The following is a 22,650-nucleotide window of genomic DNA, read 5'->3' as shown; positions in this document are numbered from 1 at the left end:
TACAATAAAACATGAAATAATAAAAAAGCAGTCAGTATCACCAGAACTAGATTAATGCACAATGACACCCTCTACTGGTGGCTTTGTGCAACTGCAGATGTACTTTGAATAAGAAGACATGTTCTGAGAACATGATACTTGATTTATCTGTGTGGTTTTAAAAAAGTGTCTAAAATACCAATAACGAATATAATAGAAAACAGGAGCCAACACTTGAGAAGAGACGCTGTCGTCGGCCCTTGTTGCTCTTACAGTCAGCGCTAGTGTTGCTGGGGAATCAAACATGTGAACAGTGACGCAACGTGAGGCTGAATGTGGTCCTGTTCTCCATCATCTATAGAAGTAGTGTATGGTGCTAACATGTGACATGTGCGGAACGAGAACAGAGGCTGAATGAACTCTATAGACTCTATAGAACCCCCCCGCGGGTCTATATCTTAAGACCTCTGCGCATGCACGTGGTGGTGCCTTCACGGACAGCTCTGGAAACACCACACTTCAGGAAGCTGCGGGTGAAGTACACTTTAAACTTCTGCTCAACCGGTTTCGTTTGAACTGGTTTATACCTGTTTTCATAACGACACTCGGGATTCGAATCTCTTCTCACTCAGGCGCGCGACAGTTTTCTGTGAGATTGAAAGGTGGACGCTGAGATCACAGAAGAAACGCCTGAGATCCGACTGTACCTGAACGTTACACAACCATAGTAAACAATGATTGATCAATAACACTGATACTATCAGGGACGGTTGTAATGGGAGTGCAGGTACTCAGGGTACTTTAGGGCTTTGCAGAACAACCTTCAAAGTAGCTTGTCTAAACACTAAATACTTGTACACTGAGATACTTGTGCATGTGTTGTTGTTATATATAAAGTGAGTATTTACAGAGTATATGGAGTCTCCTCTGCAGCAGCTGCAACACCTGCACACAGCTCCACACCGACCCCCCCAGCTCCGACTCTGCCATTGGTCGAGTTTCAGGTTTCCTCGCTGTGATCTAACTCCTCGCGGAGTAGATCCAGTGTGAGTGAAGCGCCGGGACACCTGAAGACACACATCCGCAGACATGTCCGCAGACACCGGGCACAGACTCAACCCCATGGCCGCTGCCGGCTTCCTGCCCCGGCTCTTCTTGTGGTAAGTCCCGCTGCCGCTGCGGGTCCATTTGCTTTCATTACAGTGAAGTTTGAATGGGACCAATCCAGAGAGGACACCGTGTGACCCAGAGTGTTCTACTGTGTTGTGTATTCTTATCAATGCTGATGAAACCCTTATCTGGCGGATGTTCTCCTTTACACGGGACATCTGTTGCACTTCTGTCCGTCCTGGGGGACCCTCACATCTGTCTCTCTCTGAGGTTTCTACCTTCTTTTTACCCTGTTAGAGGGAGTTTAGTAGTTTTTCCTGACTCTTGTTAAAGCCCTATGAGACAAACTGTGATTTGTGAATATGGGCTATACAAATAACATTTAATTGATTGATTTATTGATTAACTGTCAAGGCTACAAGGCTCACAAACGTAGGAAATACTTTTTATTCCACATCATAATTAGACAAAGTGAATTTTGTTCAATAGAAGGGATTTTGGCAGTAGATTACTCCAAAACTACACAATTAAAGTACTTCATAGTATTTGTACAAGTAGTTTAAGAGGTACTTATTTAAAAGATATAAGGCCTTTTATCTTGTGTTTGTGTAATAAAAAGCTGGACGTCCCAAAACTTGATCAAACTCAATGAAAACCAAAGTGAGGAGATCCTCTTTGTTGCTGTGCCATGTAGAGAGCCCAGGGGCCTTTTGCTCTGGGACCCCAAACTCCCTTCAAATGCTTCCTGCTCCATACCGATTACTTTTGGACATATTTGTCCTGCACTGTAAACTTTGAGATTTGTCCTTTGTGTGTAATGTAGATGCCGTGTGTGGTCAGTGGGGTCTGCAGGTTGTCCAGTGTGCACAGGAGTTGTGTGATCCGATTGGAGGGATGTTGTGTTGAGAGGTCCTCCTGTTAGTGACAGGCTGGTGGTCTGCAGGGGGCGCAGTCTGCATGACTGACCTGGTTCTCCCATTCCAAGCCTTCAGAAGGATGCCCCCCACCCCCCACAGTTATTGTTGGGGTTTGCCTCTCCATCTCTCACAATGACAAAAAGACAATAAATTGCTGTTGCTCTGACACATGCTCACTAACTGCATCTCTTACTGTGTGCTCCAGCTGGTTGACCCCCCTGCTGCGCCTCGGCCGCAAACGCAGGCTGGAGGAGAGTGACATGTACGACCTTCTGCCAGAGCTCCGGTCTGAGGCCCTCGGAGAGACGCTGCAGAGGTACTGACACATCTATACATGTTCAATCACACACGTTTACACAGTTCTACGTCTTGATGTTTCCATGGCAGCTGATCATTCAAATCCCATGTTACAATAACTGTGTTACTGAGTTACAGTGTGTTCTAAAGCAGAAGTGATCAGTACTGTTAGAACTCTAGAGCAGTTTTCATCCAGGGGCCTGTCAGATCTAGAAAACTATTGTTATATCATTCATTGTTTGAAACTGACCTCATTAGACGTAGCACTCGTTGTATCGTCTTGTACAATGATAACAAAGCCTTCATTCGTTTCATCCGTTCAACTGGAAAACCACTTTTGTTTTTTAATGAAGCGTCACAGTTCTGTTGTGATGGTAGTGAAGTGAAAACATGGCCCATGTCTCCAGACGCACAAAAGTTTGAAAAAGGAGAAAAATAGTATAAATTCTATAAATGCACTAGTTAAAACATTTAATGTTTTCAAATGAATTGACTTGTAATTAACATTTTAATGATATTAAACCTAGTTGTCATGGAAACACCACTAAGCAGTTATGGTTTGACAGTGACTGTCACTCACGTGGTCTCCGTCACAGGTTGTGGGATCATGAAGTCAGAAAAGCTACGAAGGAACTTAGGAAACCGAACTTCACCAGGATCCTGACTCAGTGCTACGGGAAGTCGTTTGCTCTGGTTGGGGCGATTGCATTTTCAATGGTATGTTGTCGCTACTTTGTCAGATTAGCACATTGCACTGGAATCAGTGGTGGAATGGAAATTTTGCATTTGTGTAATGATGTTGCATGAACAGACGAAGATTGATGATTGACCAGATTGTTTATCTAAAAGGGCAACTTTAGGTTTAACTTTAGGTTTAACTTTAGGTTTACGATTATTGCTCAGGGACTTTAAATTGAAGCCTGAACTTTATGTTGTCTCTGAGCAAATGGTTGGGATCTCACATCTGGGGTCTCACTCTAGGGGTCTACCACAGAGACATGAAGGCAGGATGTCTCCCACCCTGATATAGACGTTTTAGACGACAGCCTAATAATAAAGAATAAGAATATACATTTTAATAAATTTAATAAAAGTTAGTCATTGTTTGTGTTTACGTTGGATCCTGTGAGCTGCAGGATTCTTTTATGATGAATTTCAACCTTGGCCACGTTTAAGACCTTGTTGTATTTTCTTTTTACGAGAATTTGCAGCAAGTTTTGTGTCTAATGCAGTTTTTCCCGGGTGCAGCATCAGTAATGTGTGTATTTCTATCTCTTTGTCATAAAGGAGGCCATTAAAGTGATCCAGCCACTTCTCCTGGGGAAAATAATCCTTTACTTTGAGAATTACAACCCAGACGACAGCAGGAGTCTGTACCTGGTGTGTTGTTACGCCGCTGGAATGTGCCTCTCCAGCTTTGGACTGACTGTCCTCCAACACATCTACTACTACTGCGTCCAGATCGAGGGCATGAAGATGCGAGTGGCCACATGTCACATGATATACAGGAAGGTGGGTGGAGATTCAGATTCTGTGGATTTAACGACGTGGAAATATGTCGACAGGTTTCATCTCTCTCCTCAGGCTCTGAGTCTCAGCAGTGAATCCATGGGACAAACCACCACTGGACAAATCGTCAACCTCATTTCAAATGATGCCAATCGCCTCGATGAGGTAACGAGAGCTACAACAACAAATAGAAATCTGAATGAGCAGAAGGCATTTTATCAGCTTTTAATCGGCTCTAATCTCCAAAAACTCTTTTGACTTATGACCCCGCTTTGGTCATGTAGAGATATTTTTTTCTTTTTTAATTTTTGCGTCTTTCCCGTGTCAGAATTATCACCAACCCACCCACACGCTCACTGTGAATCCTGCGGAGGATCTCCTGTGGTTTCCTCGGCTCATTCAGACATTCTGCAGACTTTAGTCTAGTAGTCATAGTTTTTGTCTGTTTGTATGTAAAAGACAATATTTAAAGTTTTTCGAGCACTGATGATGAACTGTTGTTTCTGTAGATAACACTCAATCTGCACTACCTGTGGGTGGGACCTCTGCAGGCGATGGTGATCATCGTTTTCCTTTGGTATGAGATCGGCCAGTCGTGTCTGGCAGGCGTCGCAGTCGTCGCCCTCATGCTGCCTGTGCAGACCGTGTTTGGAAAACTCTTTGGCATCTTCAGGTAGGAAATAACAACCACGACACAGAGAACTAAATCAAACTATGGCCAAAAAAAAACCTCTCGCAATGTTAAAGAAGGTAATAAGACACATATCACAAGTTTCATGGAAATCCTTCGTGTAGATTTTGCATAATCCTGCAAATGAACAGACAACCAGATGAACACATAACCTCCTAGCAGAGGAAACTAAAAGGGCACTGGGAGAGTAGATCTGTGCCAAAGTGAAAGTACTTCCTTGGCCCATGTCCCATCTTTCCAGCAAGTTCCAATATAATTGAGTCAGAAGTTTTTGCGTAATCATGCTGACAGACAAACAGCAATTAAAACACCTCCCTGGCAGAGGGAAGGATTTCTCATGCTGCCAAACAGAATAATGATGAAAAATATGACGTGCACATTTTTCAACCTTTGCAGGAGCAGAACGATCGTCCTCACCGACAACAGAATTCGTATCATGAACGAAGTGGTGTCTGGCATCAGGATCATCAAGATGTACGCCTGGGAGAAACCTTTCTCTGCTCTGGTTACTGAAGTCAGAAGGTAAGAAGAAATACCTCTGCTGTAAAATATAAGATATCTAGAAGGGCCATGTTGGAGAAAGCGATGGCCTCTGCATCCAAAGTCCAGAAGTCAATTAAATCAATTAGATACAATTCAGAATAGTTCAAGAAAAGTCATTATATTATGAGAATTAACTCCTAATTCAATTTATAAAAAGGGAATAAGCAAGGAAGAGAATCTGTGTTTTCCGGAGTTTTTCTCCTTCTGGATCCAAAATCTTAAACCGATCTAAACTATGAAACCTCTTTAAAAATGACACTTTATTTAAACTTTTGTGTTTTGGCTTTTCTCCGAGGACAGAGGCTCTGCCTGAAGTCTCATCTTTGTTTTGGTTAAACTGTGACTTTTTAAAAACCTTTTCACAGCATTTTAACGTGCAGAGGGGTGGAAATAGGGAAATGAAAGATAGTGTGTCTGTAACACACCTGTCAAGATATCCCCAGTTACACAACACCTCCTTTCTAAGAAATCATTCACCCTAGGTCAAGTCACATAGGCGCTGGTCACATCAGTTTTCATTAATGTTTAAAGTATCACGTGTCCAAATCACCAAACCCAAGTTACAACCCACATGTGCCAAGTGTGAGGCCGATAAGATGAGCTCTTTGGAATTAGTCGGTAGATAATGTGTCGACTTGTCTGTGTGTATGCAGTAGACCCCGGAGCAGAGACATCAGGTCGGCCGAGGGCGAGGAGACCTCATGTGTTACTGGCAGACCCTTTCAATGTAAATCAGTTTGTCCTGGACCTTGCATTCACCTTTTGGTGGTTTTAGCCCAATCCACAACTGCTGATTTACCATTAATGTGATGGTTTGAACTCTCCTGGCTGTCGAGCAGGAGACAGAACTGTGTTGCTCTGCTGTGATGTTGTCTCCACTGCACAGGGAATAAACCTGAAGGAATTTGTATTCTTCCAAATTGGGAAAATGACATTTCTTCAAATTTGGGCTCAAAGGTGAACTAATTAGATGTCAGGGGTGGAAGGCCACAGTGACCTCATGAGTCTGGATACAAACTTCCTGTAGAATGAACCACTGCAGAATCAGAAACCTCCTGCAACTGGAAGTCACCACTTCTCTCCATTTGTTGTCTTCTGTTCCCAGGAAAGAAATCAGTCAGATACTGAAGAGCTCTTATCTACGAGGAATCAACATGGCGTCCTTCTTTGCCAGCAGCAAGATCATCGTCTTCGTCACCTTCACGGTCTACGTCCTGCTGGGAAACACCATCACAGCCAGCAGTGTGTTCGTCACCGTGTCCTTCTACGGAACAATCAAGCTCACAGTCACGCTGTTCTTCCCTCTGGCTGTGGAGAAGCTGTCAGAGACGATAGTCAGCATCCGGAGGATCCAGGTATTTCAGTTAAAAATGAAACTCCACTGACTCCATTTGTCATTTAAACATCTCTCCAGGAATTTCGAACACTCTTGATGATTCTTTCCTAGAAGTTGCTGAAGCTGTTCTCTGAGCTGTGTCTACTCAAGCGTGGTAATTGCTGGAGCTCCCAAGAAAAATCCCATAACCACAAGACGGTGTCATAGTTTAGAACTTTCAGGAACGAAGGAGTTCGCGTGACATTAGCGAGCTGATGCGTTTAATGATCAAACTTCTGAGCGACTGGTTACGGGACTGTGTCAAACATTGATTTGAAAATGCTGCTGTTACATGTCGGTACCTTCCATCATGTTTATGCTGCACGCCAGTGACACCTGGTGGCCGGTGGCATAATGTCTTCATTGTCTGGCCATACTTGGTTGGAATGTCAGTTTCAGTTGAGTCAAATCAGTGATAACATGACAAACATTTCATTGATATTATAAATGTTATTTTCAAGATTTATTTGGCGTTGTAGTTAAGTTCAAACCAAACGGCTGTAAACGGGGGTTCAGTGTTGATGTTTGTGATTCTCCTCCTCCCAGAATTTCCTTCTGCTCGAAGAGGTTGAGAGAAAAAGCTCTGGGCTGCCTCTGGATGAAAAGAATCCGATCTCCATTGAGATTAAGAAGATGACCTGCCACTGGGATAAGGTGAATACGTGCTTTTATATACTATTAAACTGGATTAGTAATAGGTGTTAAACATTGTTTTCAAAGGCTCAGGCTGAGAATGACCAGTTTGGGATTTGACATGATACAACATAGGGTTTGTTTGCTTCCTGTCAGAGTTTGGACGCTCCATCGCTCCAGAATGTCTCCGTCACTGTGAAGTCGCACCAACTCCTGACTGTAATTGGACCAGTGGGTTCTGGAAAGGTCAGTAACTCTGAATAAGATGAGGAACAAACCAGGAGAAAACCTGAGTGGAGAAAAATATGAAGTGTGAAGTAGCTGAGCTTCAACAACAAAGTTCTCTATTCACTGTGTCACATGTTCATGAGTCCCATGTTTCCACCAGTCATCCCTGCTGAGTGCGATCCTGAGAGAGCTGCCTCGCTACACCGGGACGCTGCAGGTCAAAGGTCAGCTGACCTACGTATCCCAGCAGCCCTGGGTGTTCCCGGGAACCATCCGCAGCAACATCCTGTTTGGGGGAGAACTCAACCCCCAGAAGTATGAGAGAGTCATCAGGGCCTGTGCTCTGAAGAAGGTGAGAAATAGCAACTGCTGCACAACCACTGACTCGTTTTCCGACATCGAACAGACGTCAAACATTATTCTGAGTTGTTAACCAATCCAAAACACAATTATCAAGATCTCACGTTCTTGCAAGCACGCGTCTTTGTAAGGTTTCATTGTGTTTGCGTGCAGGACCTGGAGCTGCTCCCGGATGGAGACCTGACTCTGATCGGGGACCGAGGAGCCACACTCAGCGGGGGGCAGAAAGCTCGAATCAACCTGGCGAGGTTCAGTCACAATGTGGAGAGGGAACATTTATTAGACCTAAAGCATGTTTGTCACCCTGTCAGTTTGGTGTGTGTCACAGCCGCTGTCTCCTCTTGAATGTGTGTGTTTTATTTTCAGGGCTGTGTATCAGGATGCAGATATCTACCTCCTGGACGACCCCCTAAGTGCCGTGGATGCTGAGGTTGGGAAACATCTTTTCGAGCAGTGAGTCTCCACCAGATTGTTCAAATTGTTAAGTGAAGAATAACAGATGTACATGTTGTGATGCACCGATGGAATATTAGTGCTATTTTAAATGTGTCCACACATCAGGTGCATCTGTGGCCTGCTGAAGAACAAGTCTCGTGTCCTGGTCACCCACCAGCTGCAGCATCTCAAGCCAAATGACCAGGTTCTGGTCCTTAAAGAGGTTTGTGCCCCAACACATGGAAATAAATCAAGAGACAGTGCTTTTAGTGTGAGAGGAGAAATGGGTTGGAAATCTCGAAACCAACAAAAATATTGAAAAAATCCAGCCTCGTGATCCACATCTGCACCAAAATGAAACGTGTGAAAACATAACCTCTGTTGAAGAGGTAACGGATGAGCCCACCTTGTGCAGTTTATTTACTATAATTCTACTTTATTCAGACGTTTAACACAACACATTTGTGTGTGTCTCTCAGGGTCATGTCATGGCGCAGGGAACCTACAAGGAGCTGCATTCGACTGGTCTGGACATGACGTCGCTGATGAGGAGCGACGAGGAGCACGAGCAATGGCCCCAGTCAGGTGACTCAGACAAACTGTCGCTGCGCAGCCAGACGACAAACTGCTCTCACAGCAGCCTCCTGCCGCCAGAGAGCAACTGGACAGACCAACTTCCTGTAGGTACATTTTCTAAATAAAGTCTGAACGTCCAAAAGTAATCCAGCATTGTTTTACCACCATTCCAATCAGTTAGTATGTGATTTGAGTAATTCACTGAATGATGGTTTAAAATGCGGATCAGTAATGACTTGTTTTTCAGGCTGAAACAGTTGGCACCATGGCCGAGGAAACACGAGAAGAAGGAGACGTCAGTGGCCACATCTATCTCAAGTACTTCACTGCAGGCTCCAACCTCCTGGTCCTTCTGGTCGTAGTCCTGCTCAGTGTCATAGCTGAGGTGAGATGTGGCTCAGAGGCCTCGGACATTCACACTCGTACCTGAACAAACTTCCAAGCCTTAAACCTTTCAACCACAGTTTGTGTCTCAGCTACAAAATGTCCAACGAGAAGCCAACTGAACTTTGTTTCCCATAACAGGTTGCATACATTCTTCAGGACTGGTGGCTCGTGTACTGGTGAGTACTTCATCAGATGTCGATTTTACAGTTTCATCATTTGCTGTTGGTCTGATGTGTTTATCTTGTCCCCTGACAGGGCGAGAGCCACGTGTTTGAACAGCACAGCCACTGTTAGCTTCTCAAATGGAATCAACATGACTCACACAGATCAACAGTTCACACTCACGTTTTACCTCAGCATTTACTCAGGTAAGATTACTGTAAATAAAGTCATAATATTACCAATAAAGTCGAAATATAAGGAGAATAAAGTAATATTATAAGAATAAAATCTCCATATTAAAAGGATAAAGTCTTAATGTTACCAGATTTGTTTTCTTCAACATGGCCCTTATATTCTGTGGCCCTGTTGCTTGTGTTTTCAGGTCTGACAGCAGCTGCCGTGGTCTTTGGCTATGCCAGGAGTTTGGTGATCTTTCATGGGCTGGTGAGATCGGCTCAGACGCTGCACAACAGCATGTTCCACGCTGTCCTCCGCACGCCGGTTCACTTCTTTGACATCAACCCTATAGGTGATCCCCACTCAGAATTCACTTCCTGTCATATCTCTTAATAACTGAGAGTCTGTTTAGTTAATTATGGCTGAACCAGAGCAGTGAGTGTGTGAGAGGAACTCGTAACTGACTTTGTCTTCGTTGTAGGAAGAATTCTTAACAGGTTTTCCAAAGACATCAGCCAGATGGACTCGATGTTACCCATCACCTTTGTGGACTTCTATCAGGTGAGCTTTTAGAACTTCTTCATGTAGACCACTGTACATGCACCATTAGACTGTTTTTATTGGCCGTCTTATTTTTCAGAACCTTTTCATCATCCCTCACTTTGTTGCTTTCAGTTATTTCTGCAGAATACTGGCGTGGTGGCGGTGGCAGCCTCGGTCATCCCTCTCATCCTGATCCCCATCATCCCACTGATTCTTCTCTTCTTGTACTTGAGGCGTTTCTACCTCAGCACATCACGAGACGTCAAACGTCTGGAGTCTACAAGTATGTCCCTGCATGTCCCATCTGTCTACGTCTCTTCAAGGCCTGTGGACAATTCGAGCCTTCAGAGCTGAGGACAGGTTGAAGAAAGCCTTCGATGCTCATCAGGACCTGCATTCAGGTTCACCTTTACTGTTTGAGTTGCTGTTTTGACGTTTAAGCTGATTTAAAGCTTGACTGCAGTTGGCAAAGGAAAGTGTGACCGCAGCAAGGCTCTGCTGTGTCCGGTAACATTGGCACATGGTGCACAGTGTTTCTATGCTGTTTATGCATATGCTCTTTTCTCCTGTTCTTAGAGGCATGGTTTTTATTCCTGATGACCTCCCGCTGGTTTGCACTTTGCCTTGACAGCATTTGTGCCATATTTATCACTTGCACAGCATTTGCTTGCATCTTCCTCAGAGATGGTGAGGATCCTCTATATGCACACAGACAGTACAGTTCATCTATTGTACCACTGAGCTTTACAAAACAGAAGGTTTTTGGTTCGAATCCAACATGAAACATCTATGTTTTGTTTTCTTAAGTGAACATTCACTGGAGCATACAGAATCCACGTTCGTTCTCTTGATCTTTGTGCTTCAGAGAACTTCACTTTAGAAGTTTATTCCTAAAATAATTTTAATATTACATGCTAATGTTTAAAAAAGGGGATGACAGTAACTGAAATATAAAATAATATTTAATCTATTCTGATTGAATATAGTATCAAATGCTCATAGTCATCATGAAAATGTCATAGTATAGTATGATATCCAAAATTACGTAAAAACATCTTAGTATATCTAGTGTGGTTTTAATTTTATTTAAAAAACATCTTCAAACTGACAAATCACTCATTCAAATCTTAGATATAATTACTTATAACGACATATACAAACTCCTCCCCCGCGAGTCCACCTGACTTGGTATAGTCCAAGTCCCCCCTCTCCATATATCCCATTGGACTCCTCTACTTCCGGTTTGCCAGTCGGTACTTCCGCATGGAGCCGGAGATGCAGGATCCGGACCCATAGATCCATCATGAGGTGAATACTGTTTAAAACATCAACACATTTATTACATCTTCTGTGTGTTGGACGTGTCGCTGCACATTCTTCATTGTTAACTTGTGTTTGAAAGGAAAACTCGTCTCGTTAGTTTCTAATGGGAATGCTAAGCTAAGCTAGCATCACAAGCTAACCTCACCTGGCACCAGTTGTTCAGCCATGGGAAGTAAAAGAGAGAAACTTGTGTCTGGAGCAGAAAGAAGCTGTTTCTAAAGTTTTCACCTTTTAAACATGAACCGAGAAAACTGAGCGTGTTTTAAATTCTCATGTCAAAGACTTGATCACTTGTTTTGTCCTAAACGAGCTAAAGTACGTCCAGTTGACTTTGACTTGAAACATCTGGATATTTATCTTCAGGCTGGGAAACAAAACTGTGACAATAATGATCAGCTTTTAATTTTCATCAATATCAAAGTAACAAGTTCAATACATGTTGATTTAATAGATTTGTATTGTGTGAACTCAGTGAGGAGAAATAACACAGGATCCATTCAATTCATTCAATTGACTAAGTCAACTCATCTGTAGGCTGCTCCACTTTCCACCTCCGGTTGTACAACCAAAGTAAAACTCTGAATAGATGATTCTATTTCAAGAAATCTGTATGAACTCGAGAGCAGAACCTTTGTTATATTGCTAGTGACGACAATTAAAGGTTCAGTGTGTAAGATTCAGCTGAAAGGATCTATTAGAATTTTTTTTTACAGTAGCCCAGACTGGACAAACTAAACATCTTTTGAGTTTCTAGGACAACTGAAGCTGAAGTTTGGAAGTGGAGGCTGCAATATGCAACTTCACCACTAGATGTCACTAAAGTCTACACATTGCATTGATAGTGTTTTATCACCCAGCCCTACCAAACCCATAATATATATAATTTACCATCATAAATACCAATATATCTATAGATATAGATAATAATGATCATAATAAACATCACAGTTGACAAACTGAAGCAACAATTGTCTCCCTGACTTTCTGGTTTATTGTTTCTTCTGTTTCCATCAACAGAGCAAATCATTGAGACAGTTTTATATTAGTTCTTCTTTATGAGCAGAGAACGACAAACACAAATCTGATGCAGATCAATGATGTGATATTCGTCCTCACTGTGTTTGAACAATGCATATACATTATGTTGATTTGTGTTTGCTTGTAAAAGTAAAATTCAACTGTAACATTTGGATTTGAATTATATTCTAATTGTATGATTCTAATTGTATGTGAGATTGTTAGATTATCTGAAGCATGAAAAGTCAGTTAATAATAATCTCAAATCAATGGTTTGTTATTTTAGGCAGCAGTTACAGAGAGGAGACCCCCCCCCCCCACGGAGCCACCAGGAGCCGGAGCTGCTGCCGGGGCCACCATGAGGTGACTATTGCATAAAATAGCTCAACATTTATTAGATATTCTGTGTGTTCATGTGTTTCTGCAGCTTTTTCATTGTTAACATGTGTTGTTGAGGAAAACTCGTCTCATTAGTTTGTTTTGTTTGCTACTGTCATTAGCCAGAGATGGAGGTAGAGGGAGCCAGAGCCGCTGGAGCCGCCGGAGCCCATGGACCCATCATTTGGTGACTACTGCTTAAAATATCAACACATTTATTGGATCTTCTGCGTGTTTGACGTGTCGCCGCAGCTTTTTCATTGTTAACATGTTAATAGTGGAAACTGCTGTGACTCATCAAACAATCAGAAGATCTAATCAATGGGTTGCTATTTCAGGTGGTAGTTACCGAGAGGAGACCCCACAAACCTTTTTTCTGTGTATGCGGTTTACAGATAATAATATTAAATAAATGTTTCAGTAAAATTCAGCCGGTTTCTGTGTTTCCTTCGATAACCACTTGTTCCTGATTCTCTGGAGGGCCGGGGGAGACACGGCCTCCCCCTGGTACTCACCCCCACCACCAGTGCCACCGTTACCAACACCCACATGCATACAGACACACAAACACACCCGTTACCAACACCCACATACAGACAGACACACACACAACACACGCTGCTGTTATCAGCCACGGTGAGGATTCGAACCAGCTCCTACAGGTACATCCTTGCAGATGTGAACCAATCCACCACCCACCGAGTCCCCTTTGCGTTCACCAACCTTCGTGGCGTCTTTATCTTTCACTTCAATCTCCCAGAGCATAAGAATCAAACCTCAGTCTTGTTCTGTTTCCATGAACAAGACTTGAACTCACAGCTACAGAATCACCAGACTACTGTCATCTGACTGAGCTACTTGACCCAACACAAACAAAGTTCCTCTCATGAAGCTTTCAACTGTCTCATCAGACTGTTTGACTTCATAAATTCACTGGGTCCCATAAGAATTGAACCCACGACTCCAGGTCTGCAAGTCCTTCCTCTAACAGACTGAGATACTTGACCAGACACACTTCAGCCTCTGTCTCTGGGTTCTTGGCTCTTTAATGTGAGTGGAGGACTTCACCAGCTCTGAGTGTTTGCATTGGGGCTGGACATAGAAGAAGAAGCTTCTAAAAGAAATGACAGGTGTCTGACCAAGTAGCTCAGTCTGTTAAAGGATACACTGCTACACCTGAGGTCGCTGGTTCGATTCTTATTACAATCTGAGGCTGAGCTACTTGACCAGAGACACACAAGCCTCTTTCTTTGAGTTCTCAAGTCCAACTCACTGACACTCAGTGAAATTAAGAAGTTATACACATGAAAGACTTGAGAAGCCAAAGAAAGAGACTTGTGTGTCTCTGGTCAAGTAGCTCAGCCTCTTAGAAGTTGGACTCATAAGAATCGAACCAGCAACCTCAGAGGTCTAAGTCCTGCTCCAACAGACTGAGCTACTTGGTCAGACACCTGCTGATTCCTTCTTAGAAGGTTTTCTTTAAAGTCCAGCCCCAATGCAAACACCCAATGATCTGTTTAAGTCCAACGCTCTATACATATAGAACGTCCGTTAAAACTTTGCCATCATCCTGTAGCGTAGAGGAAAGGCTACAGGTCTTGATGGCAGAAGGTTCTTGGTTCAAATCCCACTGAGTTTAGCTTTAGGTTCTCTTGTGTAGATGCACTCTTCATATAGTACGTCCGTTCATTTAAAGCCATCATCCTCCTGCAGTGTAGTGGAAAGGCTACAGGTCTTGATAGCAGAAGGTTCTTGGTTCAAAACCTGCTATGGTGAGCTTTAAGATCTCTTGTGAAAATTGTACTCTACATATAGAACGTCTGTTAAAGTAATGTCATTGTGCTTCTGTAGTGTGGAGGTAATGCTACAGGTCTTTGGACCAGAAGGTTCTTGGTTCAAATCTGACAAAAGACACTTTACCATTCTCCCATGATCCATGCAATTTAAAAGAATTAATTAAAATAAAATATACAAAAAGTGACTTAATTAAACTTAAAAATAAAAAAAGACTTAATTATACTCTGTCTTTATTGCACTCTGCACAATACTTATAATACTTATATTACTAAAAGTATATATTGCATTCTCCCATGCTTCGCATGGGAGAATGCTTTTAAGCTAGTTGAATAGTTGCATTCTCCCATGCTTCGCATGCTGCGCATGCGAAGCATGTGGAGAATGCAACTATTCAACTAGTCATGGGAGCCTTGTTCCTTGTTGCCTTGTTCTGGCAGGAGACACATTGTTGGACTCACCCAGACTCCGTGCTTCGCACGGAGACTGGTGAGGACTGGGTTCATTCATACAGCTATGCATCATCCACCTGCTCCCCTACACTCAACACTCGACACCTGACACCCTGCTCTCCAAAGCCAAAGCCAAGGCCAGTTTGGCTCTGGTCAGATTTGAACCAAGAACCTTCAGGAGCCAAGTCCTGCAGCATCTCCTCTAGGCTAGCGGAGGTCTCCTTTAGTCCTTTGAACAGATGTTCTATTTGTCTTGTTCATTTGTATCATGTTAACAATACAAAATTGCCCCCGAATGGATTTGAATGGGAGAATGGAAAACTGTCTGTGGCCAGATTTGAACCAAGAACCTTCTGGTTGTAAGACCTGTAGCGTTTCCTCAACACTGCAGAAGGACGATGGAATAATTTTACCGGACGTTCTATATGTATAGTGCATTTTCACAAGAGAACTTAAAGCTAACAACAGCGGGTTTTGAACCAAGAACATTCTGCTATTAAGACCTGTAACCTCTCCTCTACGCTACAGAAGGACAACGGAATACTTTTAACGGACGTTCTATATGTTGAGTACATTTTCACAAGAGAACTTAAAACCAAACCTCAGTGGGTATTGAACCAACAATCTGCTATCGAGACCTATGGCCTTTCCTCTGCACTGCAGGAGAATGATGGAATTGTTTTAACGGATGTTCTATATGTACAGTGCGTTTTCACTTGAGAGAACGAGTTTAATGAGCGTTGGACCCAGAACATTCTTTATCCTCACCAAGTTGCTCAGTGTGATAGAGGATGGACTAAGCAGTCTGAAGTGGTGGGTTCGATTCTTATGAGAGTCCATCTTCTAAGAAGCTGAGTTATTGACCAGAGACACACAAGTCTCTCTCTTTGGGTTCTAAAGTCTTTCATGTGTACTTCATAATTTCACTGAGTGTCAGTGAGTTGGACTTGAGAACTCAAAGAAAGAGGCTTGTGTGTCTCTGGTCAAGTAGCTCAGTTTTTAAAGGATGGACTTTCATAAGAATCGAACTCATGACTTTCAGTTGCAAGTCCATCCTCTATAGGACTGAGCTACTTGACCAGACAGCCAATCCTTTCTCTTTGGGTCCTCAAGTCTTTAATCTGAGCGTTGGACTTCAACAGACCATGTTTGCATTGGGAGCTGGACTTTGAGAAGAAGTTTAAGAAGGAAACAGCAGGTGTCTGGTCAAGTAGCTCAGTCTGTTGGAGCAGGACTTTTACCAGTTTCCACGACATACTAACCTACCCCTACCCTAACCCTTTTTAAATCATGTCTTATGCATGGAGTAACTGTCTCCTGGGCACCTTCATCACCCAGGACCTGAAGTGGGAACTGAACACTGGATCCTTCACCACAAAGCCCAGCAGAGGGCACTTTGCAGCTGAAGACGTTCAACCTGCCAAAGACGATGATGGTGAACTTCGATTCTGATTCTGATAGAAAACGATATGGTCTAATATTTGTTAAAAATGTCATAGTACAGTGTCATCACCAGTCCAGTGATAAGGTCTCAGGTCTTGTTGATGAGCAGCCGAGGAACAAACTGGTTTTGTGGTGGGAGCTTGTGGTTCTGATGACCTGCAGCCTCCTGCCAGAGTCCATGAGCAGGGAGGGAGGGGTCGGCCCCAATCTGACCTGCACCTCAGAGTCCCGGAGACGTTCAGGTCCTGGAGACGTTCAGGTCCTGGAGAGGTTTTAGACCACATACTATACTGTGACTTTTTAAATCACATTTTAGAGCACATAGTTTTCTATCAGACTCAGAATTGAAGTTCACCATCATCGACTTTGGCAGGTTGAACGTCTTCAACTGCAAAGTGCTCCCTCTGCTGGGCTTTTCTGGTGAAGGATCCAGTGTTCAGTTCCCACTTCAGGTCCTGGGTGATGAAGGTGCCCAGGAGACAGTTACTCCATGCATAAGACATATTGAAAAAGGGTTAGACTTAGGGGTAGGTTAGTATGTCGTCTGAAAACTGGTAAAGTCCTGCTCCAACAGACTGAGCTACTTGACCAGACACTGCTGTTTCCTTCTTGAAGCTTCCTCTAAAGTCCAGCTCCCAATGCAAACACCCAATGATCTGTTGAAGTCCAACGCTCAGATTAAAGACTTGAGGACCCAAAGAGAAAGGATTGTCTGTCTGGTTGCAGCTCAGTCCTATAGAGGATGGACTTGCAACTGAAAGTCATGAGTTCGATTCTTATGAAAGTCCATCCTTAAAAACAGAGCTTGACCAGAGACACACAAGCCTCCTTCTTGAGTTCTCAAGTCCAACTCACTGACACTCAGTGAAATTATGAAGTTATACACATGAAAGACTTTAGAACCCAAAGAAGGAGACTTGTGTGTCTCTGGTCAATAACTCAGCTTCTTAGAAGATGGACTCTCATAAGAATCGAACCCACCACTTCAGACTGCTTAGTCCATCCTCTATCAGACTGAGCAACTTGGTCAGGATAAAGAATGTTCTGGGTCCAACGCTCATTAAACTCGTCAAGTGAAAACGCACTGTACATATAGAACATCCGTTAAAACATTCCATCGTCCTCCTGTAGCGTAGAGGAAAGGCTGCAGGTCTCGCTAGCAGAATGTTCTTGGTTCAAAACCTGCTTAGGTTAGTTTTAAGTTCTCTTGTGAAAATGCACTATACATATAGAACGTCCGGTAAGATTATTCCATCGTCCTTCTGCAGTGTTGAGGAAACGCTACAGGTCTTACAACCAGAAGGTTCTTGGTTCAAATCTGGACACAGACAGTTTTCCGTTCTCCCATTCAAATCCATTCGGAGGCAATTTTGTATTGTTAACATGATACAAATGAACAAGACAAATAGAACATCTGTTCAAAGGACTAAAGGAGACCTCCGCTAGCCTAGAGGAGATGCTGCAGGACTTGGATCCTGAAGGTTCTTGGTTCAAATCTGACCAGAGCCAAACTGGCCTTGGCTTTGGCTTTGGCTTTGGCTTTGGAGCAGGGTGTCGAGTGTTGAGTGTAGGGGAGCAGGTGGATGATCCAGGGGAGCAGGTGGATGATGCATAGCTGTATGAATGAACCCAGTCCTCACAATGATGGGTGAGTCCAACAATGTGTCTCCTGCCAGAACAAGGCAACAAGGAACAAGGCTCCCATGACTAGTTGAATAGTTGCATTCTCCACATGCTTCGCATGCGCAGCATGCGAAGCATGGGAGAATGCAACTATTCAACTAGCTTAAAAGCATTCTCCCATGCGAAGCATGGGAGAATGCAATATATATTTTTAGTAATATAAGTATTATAAGTATTGTTCAGAGTGCAATAAAGACAGAGTATAATTAAGTCTTTTTTTTATTTTTAAGTTTAATTAAGTCACTTTTTGTATATTTTATTTTAATTACTTCTTTTAAATTGCATGGATCATGGGAGAATGGTAAAGTGTCTTTTGTCAGATTTGAACCAAGAACCTTCAGATCCAAAGACCTGTAGCATTACCTCCACATTACAGAAGGACAATGACATTACTTTAACAAACATTCTATGTGTAGAGTACAATTTTCACAAGAGATCTTAAAGCTCTTAAAGCTCACTGTAGGTTTTGAACCAGGAACCTTCTGCTATCAAGACCTGTAGCCTTCCCACTACACTGCAGGAGGATGATGGTTTTAAATGAACGGACGTACTATATGAAGAGTACATCTACACAAGAGAACTTAAAGCTAAACTCAGTGGGATTTGAACCAAGAACCTTCTGCCATCAAGACCTGTAGCCTCTCCTCTACGCTACAGAAGGACAACAGAATAATTTTAACGGACGTTCTATATGTATAGTGCATTTTCACAAGAGAACTTAAAACTAACCTAAGCGGGTTTTGAACCAAGAACATTCTGCTAGCAAGACCTGCAGCCTTTCCTCTACGCTACAGGAGGATGATGGAATGTTTTTAACGGATGTTCTATATGTACAGTGCGTTTTCACTTGAGAGAACGAGTTTAATGAGCGTTGGACCCAGAACATTCTTTATCCTCACCAAGTTGCTCAGTCTGATTGAGGATGGACTAAGCAGTCTGAAGTGGTGGGTTCGATTCTTATGAGAGTCCGTCTTCTAAGAAGCTGAGTTATTGACCAGAGACTCACAAGTCTCCTTCTTTGGGTTCTAAAGTCTTTCATGTGTATAACTTCATAATTTCACTGAGTGTCAGTGAGTTGGACTTGAGAACTCAAAGAAGGAGGCTTGTGTGTCTCTGGTCAAGTAGCTCAGTTTTTTAAAGGATGGACTTTCATAAGAATCGAACTCATGACTTTCAGTTGCAAGTCCATCCTCTATAGGACTGAGCTACTTGACCAGACAGACAATCCTTTCTCTTTGGGTCCTCAAGTCTTTAATCTGAGCGTTGGACTTCAACAGATCATTGGGTGTTTGCATTGGGAGCTGGACTTTAGAGAAGAAGCTTCTAAGAAGGAAACAGCAGGTGTCTGGTCAAGTAGCTCAGTCTGTTGGAGCAGGACTTTTTTACCAGTTTTCAGACGACATACTAACCTACCCCTAAGTCTAACCCTTTTTAAAATCATGTCTTATGCATGGAGTAACTGTCTCCTGGGCACCTTCATCACCCAGGACCTGAAGTGGGAACTGAACACTGGATCCTTCACCAGAAAAGCCCAGCAGAGGGAGCACTTTGCAGTTGAAGACGTTCAACCTGCCAAAGTCGATGATGGTGAACTTCGATTCTGATTCTGATAGAAAACGATATGGTCTAATATTTGTTAAAAATGTCATAGTACAGTGTCATCTAAAATATCTGAAAAGTTCTCAAGTCCAACTCACTGACACTCAGTGAAATTATGAAATTATACACATGAAAGACTTGAGAAGCCAAAGAAAGAGACGTGTGTTTTCCATTCTCCCATTCAAATCCATTCGGGGGCAATTTTGTATTGTTAACATGATACAAATGAACAAGACAAATAGAACATCTGTTCAAAGGACTAAAGGAGACCTCCACTAGCCTAGAGGAGATGCTGCAGGACTTGGCTCCTGAAGGTTCTTGGTTCAAATCTGACCAGAGCCAAACTGGCCTTGGCTTTGGCTTTGGAGCAGGGTGTCAAATGTTGAGTGTAGGGGAGCAGGTGGATGATGCATAGTTGTATGAAAGAACCCAGCCCTCACCAGTCTCCATGCAAAGGTGAGTCCAACAATGTGTCTCCTGCTGGAACAAGGCTTTGAGAATAGCCTATTCAACTAACTGAAAATTACAATATTTTAGTAATCTGTTCTCTGGAGGAGTCCAATGGGATATATGGAGAAGGAGGGGGGGACTTGGACTATACCAAGTCAGGTGGACTCGCGGGGGAGGAATAAAGTTCTCTGGGAGAAGCACAAAGATCAAGATCCAGTGAATGTTCACTTCAGAAAAAAGGCAGCAAAGAGGTTTCTGATTGGATATGAACCTAGAACCTAAAAAATAAATACATTAATTGTACTTTGTAAGAGTTGAACCCATGTCCCAACACCTGAGGTGAGACTCTTACTGTCTGAACTATTCTAACAGACGTTTGCTCTTTTTTAGAGCATTTGATTTTTTGCATTGGCTACCAACGTTGAAAATTGATTTCGCAAAAACTACACACCCTGACTAGTAGTCAGCCGTTGAATCATTTTGTTTGTTTGTAGTAGAAGATTATCCAAATGCAGCATCTCATTTTCATTATGTTTTGTGTTGTTCAAAAGGGCTTGAGGCTGGAGCAGTGGGCCTGGTGCTCACTTATGTTGTGACGCTAACGGGAAACTTCCAGTGGACCGTGAGGCAAAGTGCTGAGGTGGAGAACATGGTAAGAACCTGCTGTTTGTGCATCAGGCTCAGTGTTGAGGTCAGACAGAATTATCCTAACAGATCCAAGCTTGCATGTCAGGGTTTTTGTGGAAGAACCTGTATGGTGGGGAGAGGGAATTAGATAGACACAAATTACAAAGAGGCTGGAAGTGTGAAATCTTTCCTCTCCTCAGATGACATCAGTGGAGAGGGTGGTAGAGTATACACAGCTAAAGAGTGAAGCATCCTGGGAAACCCAAAAGCAACTTCCATCCGATTGGCCGAGTCAAGGAATGGTGACCTTCAACAAGTTAAACTTCTCCTACAGCTGCGACGGACCAGTGGTCCTCAAAGACATCAGCATCACCTTCCAACCCAACGAGAAGGTGAGATGTGCGAGTCTGCATCAAGCCACAATCTGTTTTTACACTGCACACGCTGGGAGATGATTGCTTTTCTGTGTTTCCTGGGTGTCAGGTTGGTATCGTTGGGAGAACAGGTGCTGGGAAAAGCTCCCTGGTCTCGGCTCTGTTCCGTCTGGCAGAGCCTGAGGGAGAGATCTACATCGATGGGGTTCTCACCTCTGAGATCGGCCTCCATGACCTGCGCCAGAAGATGTCCATCATTCCTCAGGTAAAGAAAAGGATACGTTCACTTTGCCACGATTCAACCATCTTCAAAAAAATCACTCAACAAATTGTTGGACCCATGAGAAACACCCCTGGTAAAATCGTATGTTTCAGAAATTTAGAAATACCGAATAACAACTGAATAAATGATGACTCTGCTCTGTGCTTCAGGACCCAGTGCTGTTTACAGACACCGTGAGGAAAAACCTGGACCCTTTCAACCAGCACACTGATGAAGACCTGTGGACGGCTCTGGAGGAGGCAAGTGTCCAATCAGCTGCTTCAAGAGATGCGTTAGTCGTTGTTGCTCATGTTCACGTCTCTGTGTTGTGTGCAGGTGCAGCTGAAGTCCGTGGTGGAGCGGCTGCCTGGTAAGTTGGAGATGGTTCTGGCTGAGTCGGGCTCTAACTTCAGTGTGGGTCAGAGGCAGCTGGTGTGTCTGGCCCGAGCGCTGCTGAGGAAGAACCGCATCCTCATCGTCGACGAGGCCACGGCCAACGTGGACCCCAGGTACTAAACCACCACCCTGCATCACACGTCTACACATCTCTGGCGGGAGTTTTCTAAACATGATGTCTTCTCTCTTGTTGCCGTCGTCCTGCAGGACAGATGAACTGATCCAACAGACCATACGAGACAAGTTCAGAGAATGCACCGTGCTCACCATCGCTCATCGACTCAACACCATCATAGACAGCGACCGGATACTGGTGAGTCCCCCATGTGTTTGAGATATCAAGATAAATATTTTAGTGTTTAGTGATACATTTTAATTGTTGTTGATTTTTTCTGCTCTAAGGTTCTCAACAGCGGCACCATCCAGGAATTAGACCGGCCCTTCACACTGCTTCAAAACAAAGAGGGGGCTCTTTACAGAATGGTGCAGCAGATGGGTCCGACTGAGGCAGCCGCCCTGCTGGAGTCAGCCAGACAGGTGAGGTCCACGTGTTCCCGTCTTTAACTCAATGTCTTCACACAAGTGTTGAATATTAAAGGTTTTGTTTTCATCTGTTTCCAGGCATCAAAGCCATCCTGACAACCTGACAGCAGATTTTAAACCAACACACTCCAGATGAAAGAAGTACCAGAGAACAACTGATCTACCTGACACTGTTTTATTAAATATTTTGTTTTAAACACGACCTTGTGATCAAAACTGTCACATATCCTCTTTAGTTTTGATAAAGTTTTTCATGTACAACTGAGTTCCTGTCTCATTGAAACCGTGTTTTTTTTAATCTGTTATCAGAAAAAAGCTTTAGCTCCAGATGTTTCTGTGCTGTTGGGAGAATCTCCCGCTGTCTGAAAATGGCTCTTAAGTCAAATC

General features: G+C 43.3%; 1 protein-coding gene and 1 long non-coding RNA gene across 2 annotated transcripts; both read left to right on the top strand.

The window, feature by feature from the left end:
* Positions 1 to 538: 538 nt before the first annotated feature.
* On the top strand, positions 539 to 22,521 carry LOC118103202 (ATP-binding cassette sub-family C member 4). The gene is given in 31 exon segments (XM_047339025.1): positions 539 to 1,139; positions 2,212 to 2,322; positions 2,900 to 3,020; positions 3,591 to 3,815; positions 3,888 to 3,977; positions 4,322 to 4,485; positions 4,900 to 5,025; positions 6,152 to 6,401; positions 6,968 to 7,075; positions 7,211 to 7,300; positions 7,443 to 7,634; positions 7,796 to 7,890; positions 8,009 to 8,095; positions 8,204 to 8,300; positions 8,557 to 8,757; positions 8,901 to 9,038; positions 9,179 to 9,216; positions 9,296 to 9,408; positions 9,585 to 9,731; positions 9,861 to 9,940; positions 10,055 to 10,206; positions 10,208 to 10,323; positions 10,499 to 10,609; positions 20,613 to 20,713; positions 20,889 to 21,080; positions 21,172 to 21,327; positions 21,495 to 21,584; positions 21,661 to 21,833; positions 21,928 to 22,033; positions 22,123 to 22,257; positions 22,342 to 22,521. Coding segments are annotated over 31 exon segments (3,894 nt in total). The 5' UTR covers positions 539 to 1,068; the 3' UTR covers positions 22,360 to 22,521.
* LOC124851399 lies at positions 11,419 to 13,070 on the top strand. Its single transcript, XR_007032434.1, has 2 exons — positions 11,419 to 12,625; positions 12,763 to 13,070. It is a non-coding gene; the product is annotated as an uncharacterized LOC124851399 (long non-coding RNA).
* Positions 22,522 to 22,650: the final 129 nt, after the last annotated feature.

The sequence above is a fragment of the Hippoglossus stenolepis genome, chromosome 24, assembly GCF_022539355.2.
Source record: "Hippoglossus stenolepis isolate QCI-W04-F060 chromosome 24, HSTE1.2, whole genome shotgun sequence".
Classification (NCBI taxonomy): Eukaryota; Metazoa; Chordata; class Actinopteri; order Pleuronectiformes; family Pleuronectidae; genus Hippoglossus; species Hippoglossus stenolepis.
Note: the sequence above shows the minus strand (reverse complement) of the source record. Positions and strands in the feature narration are given on the sequence as shown.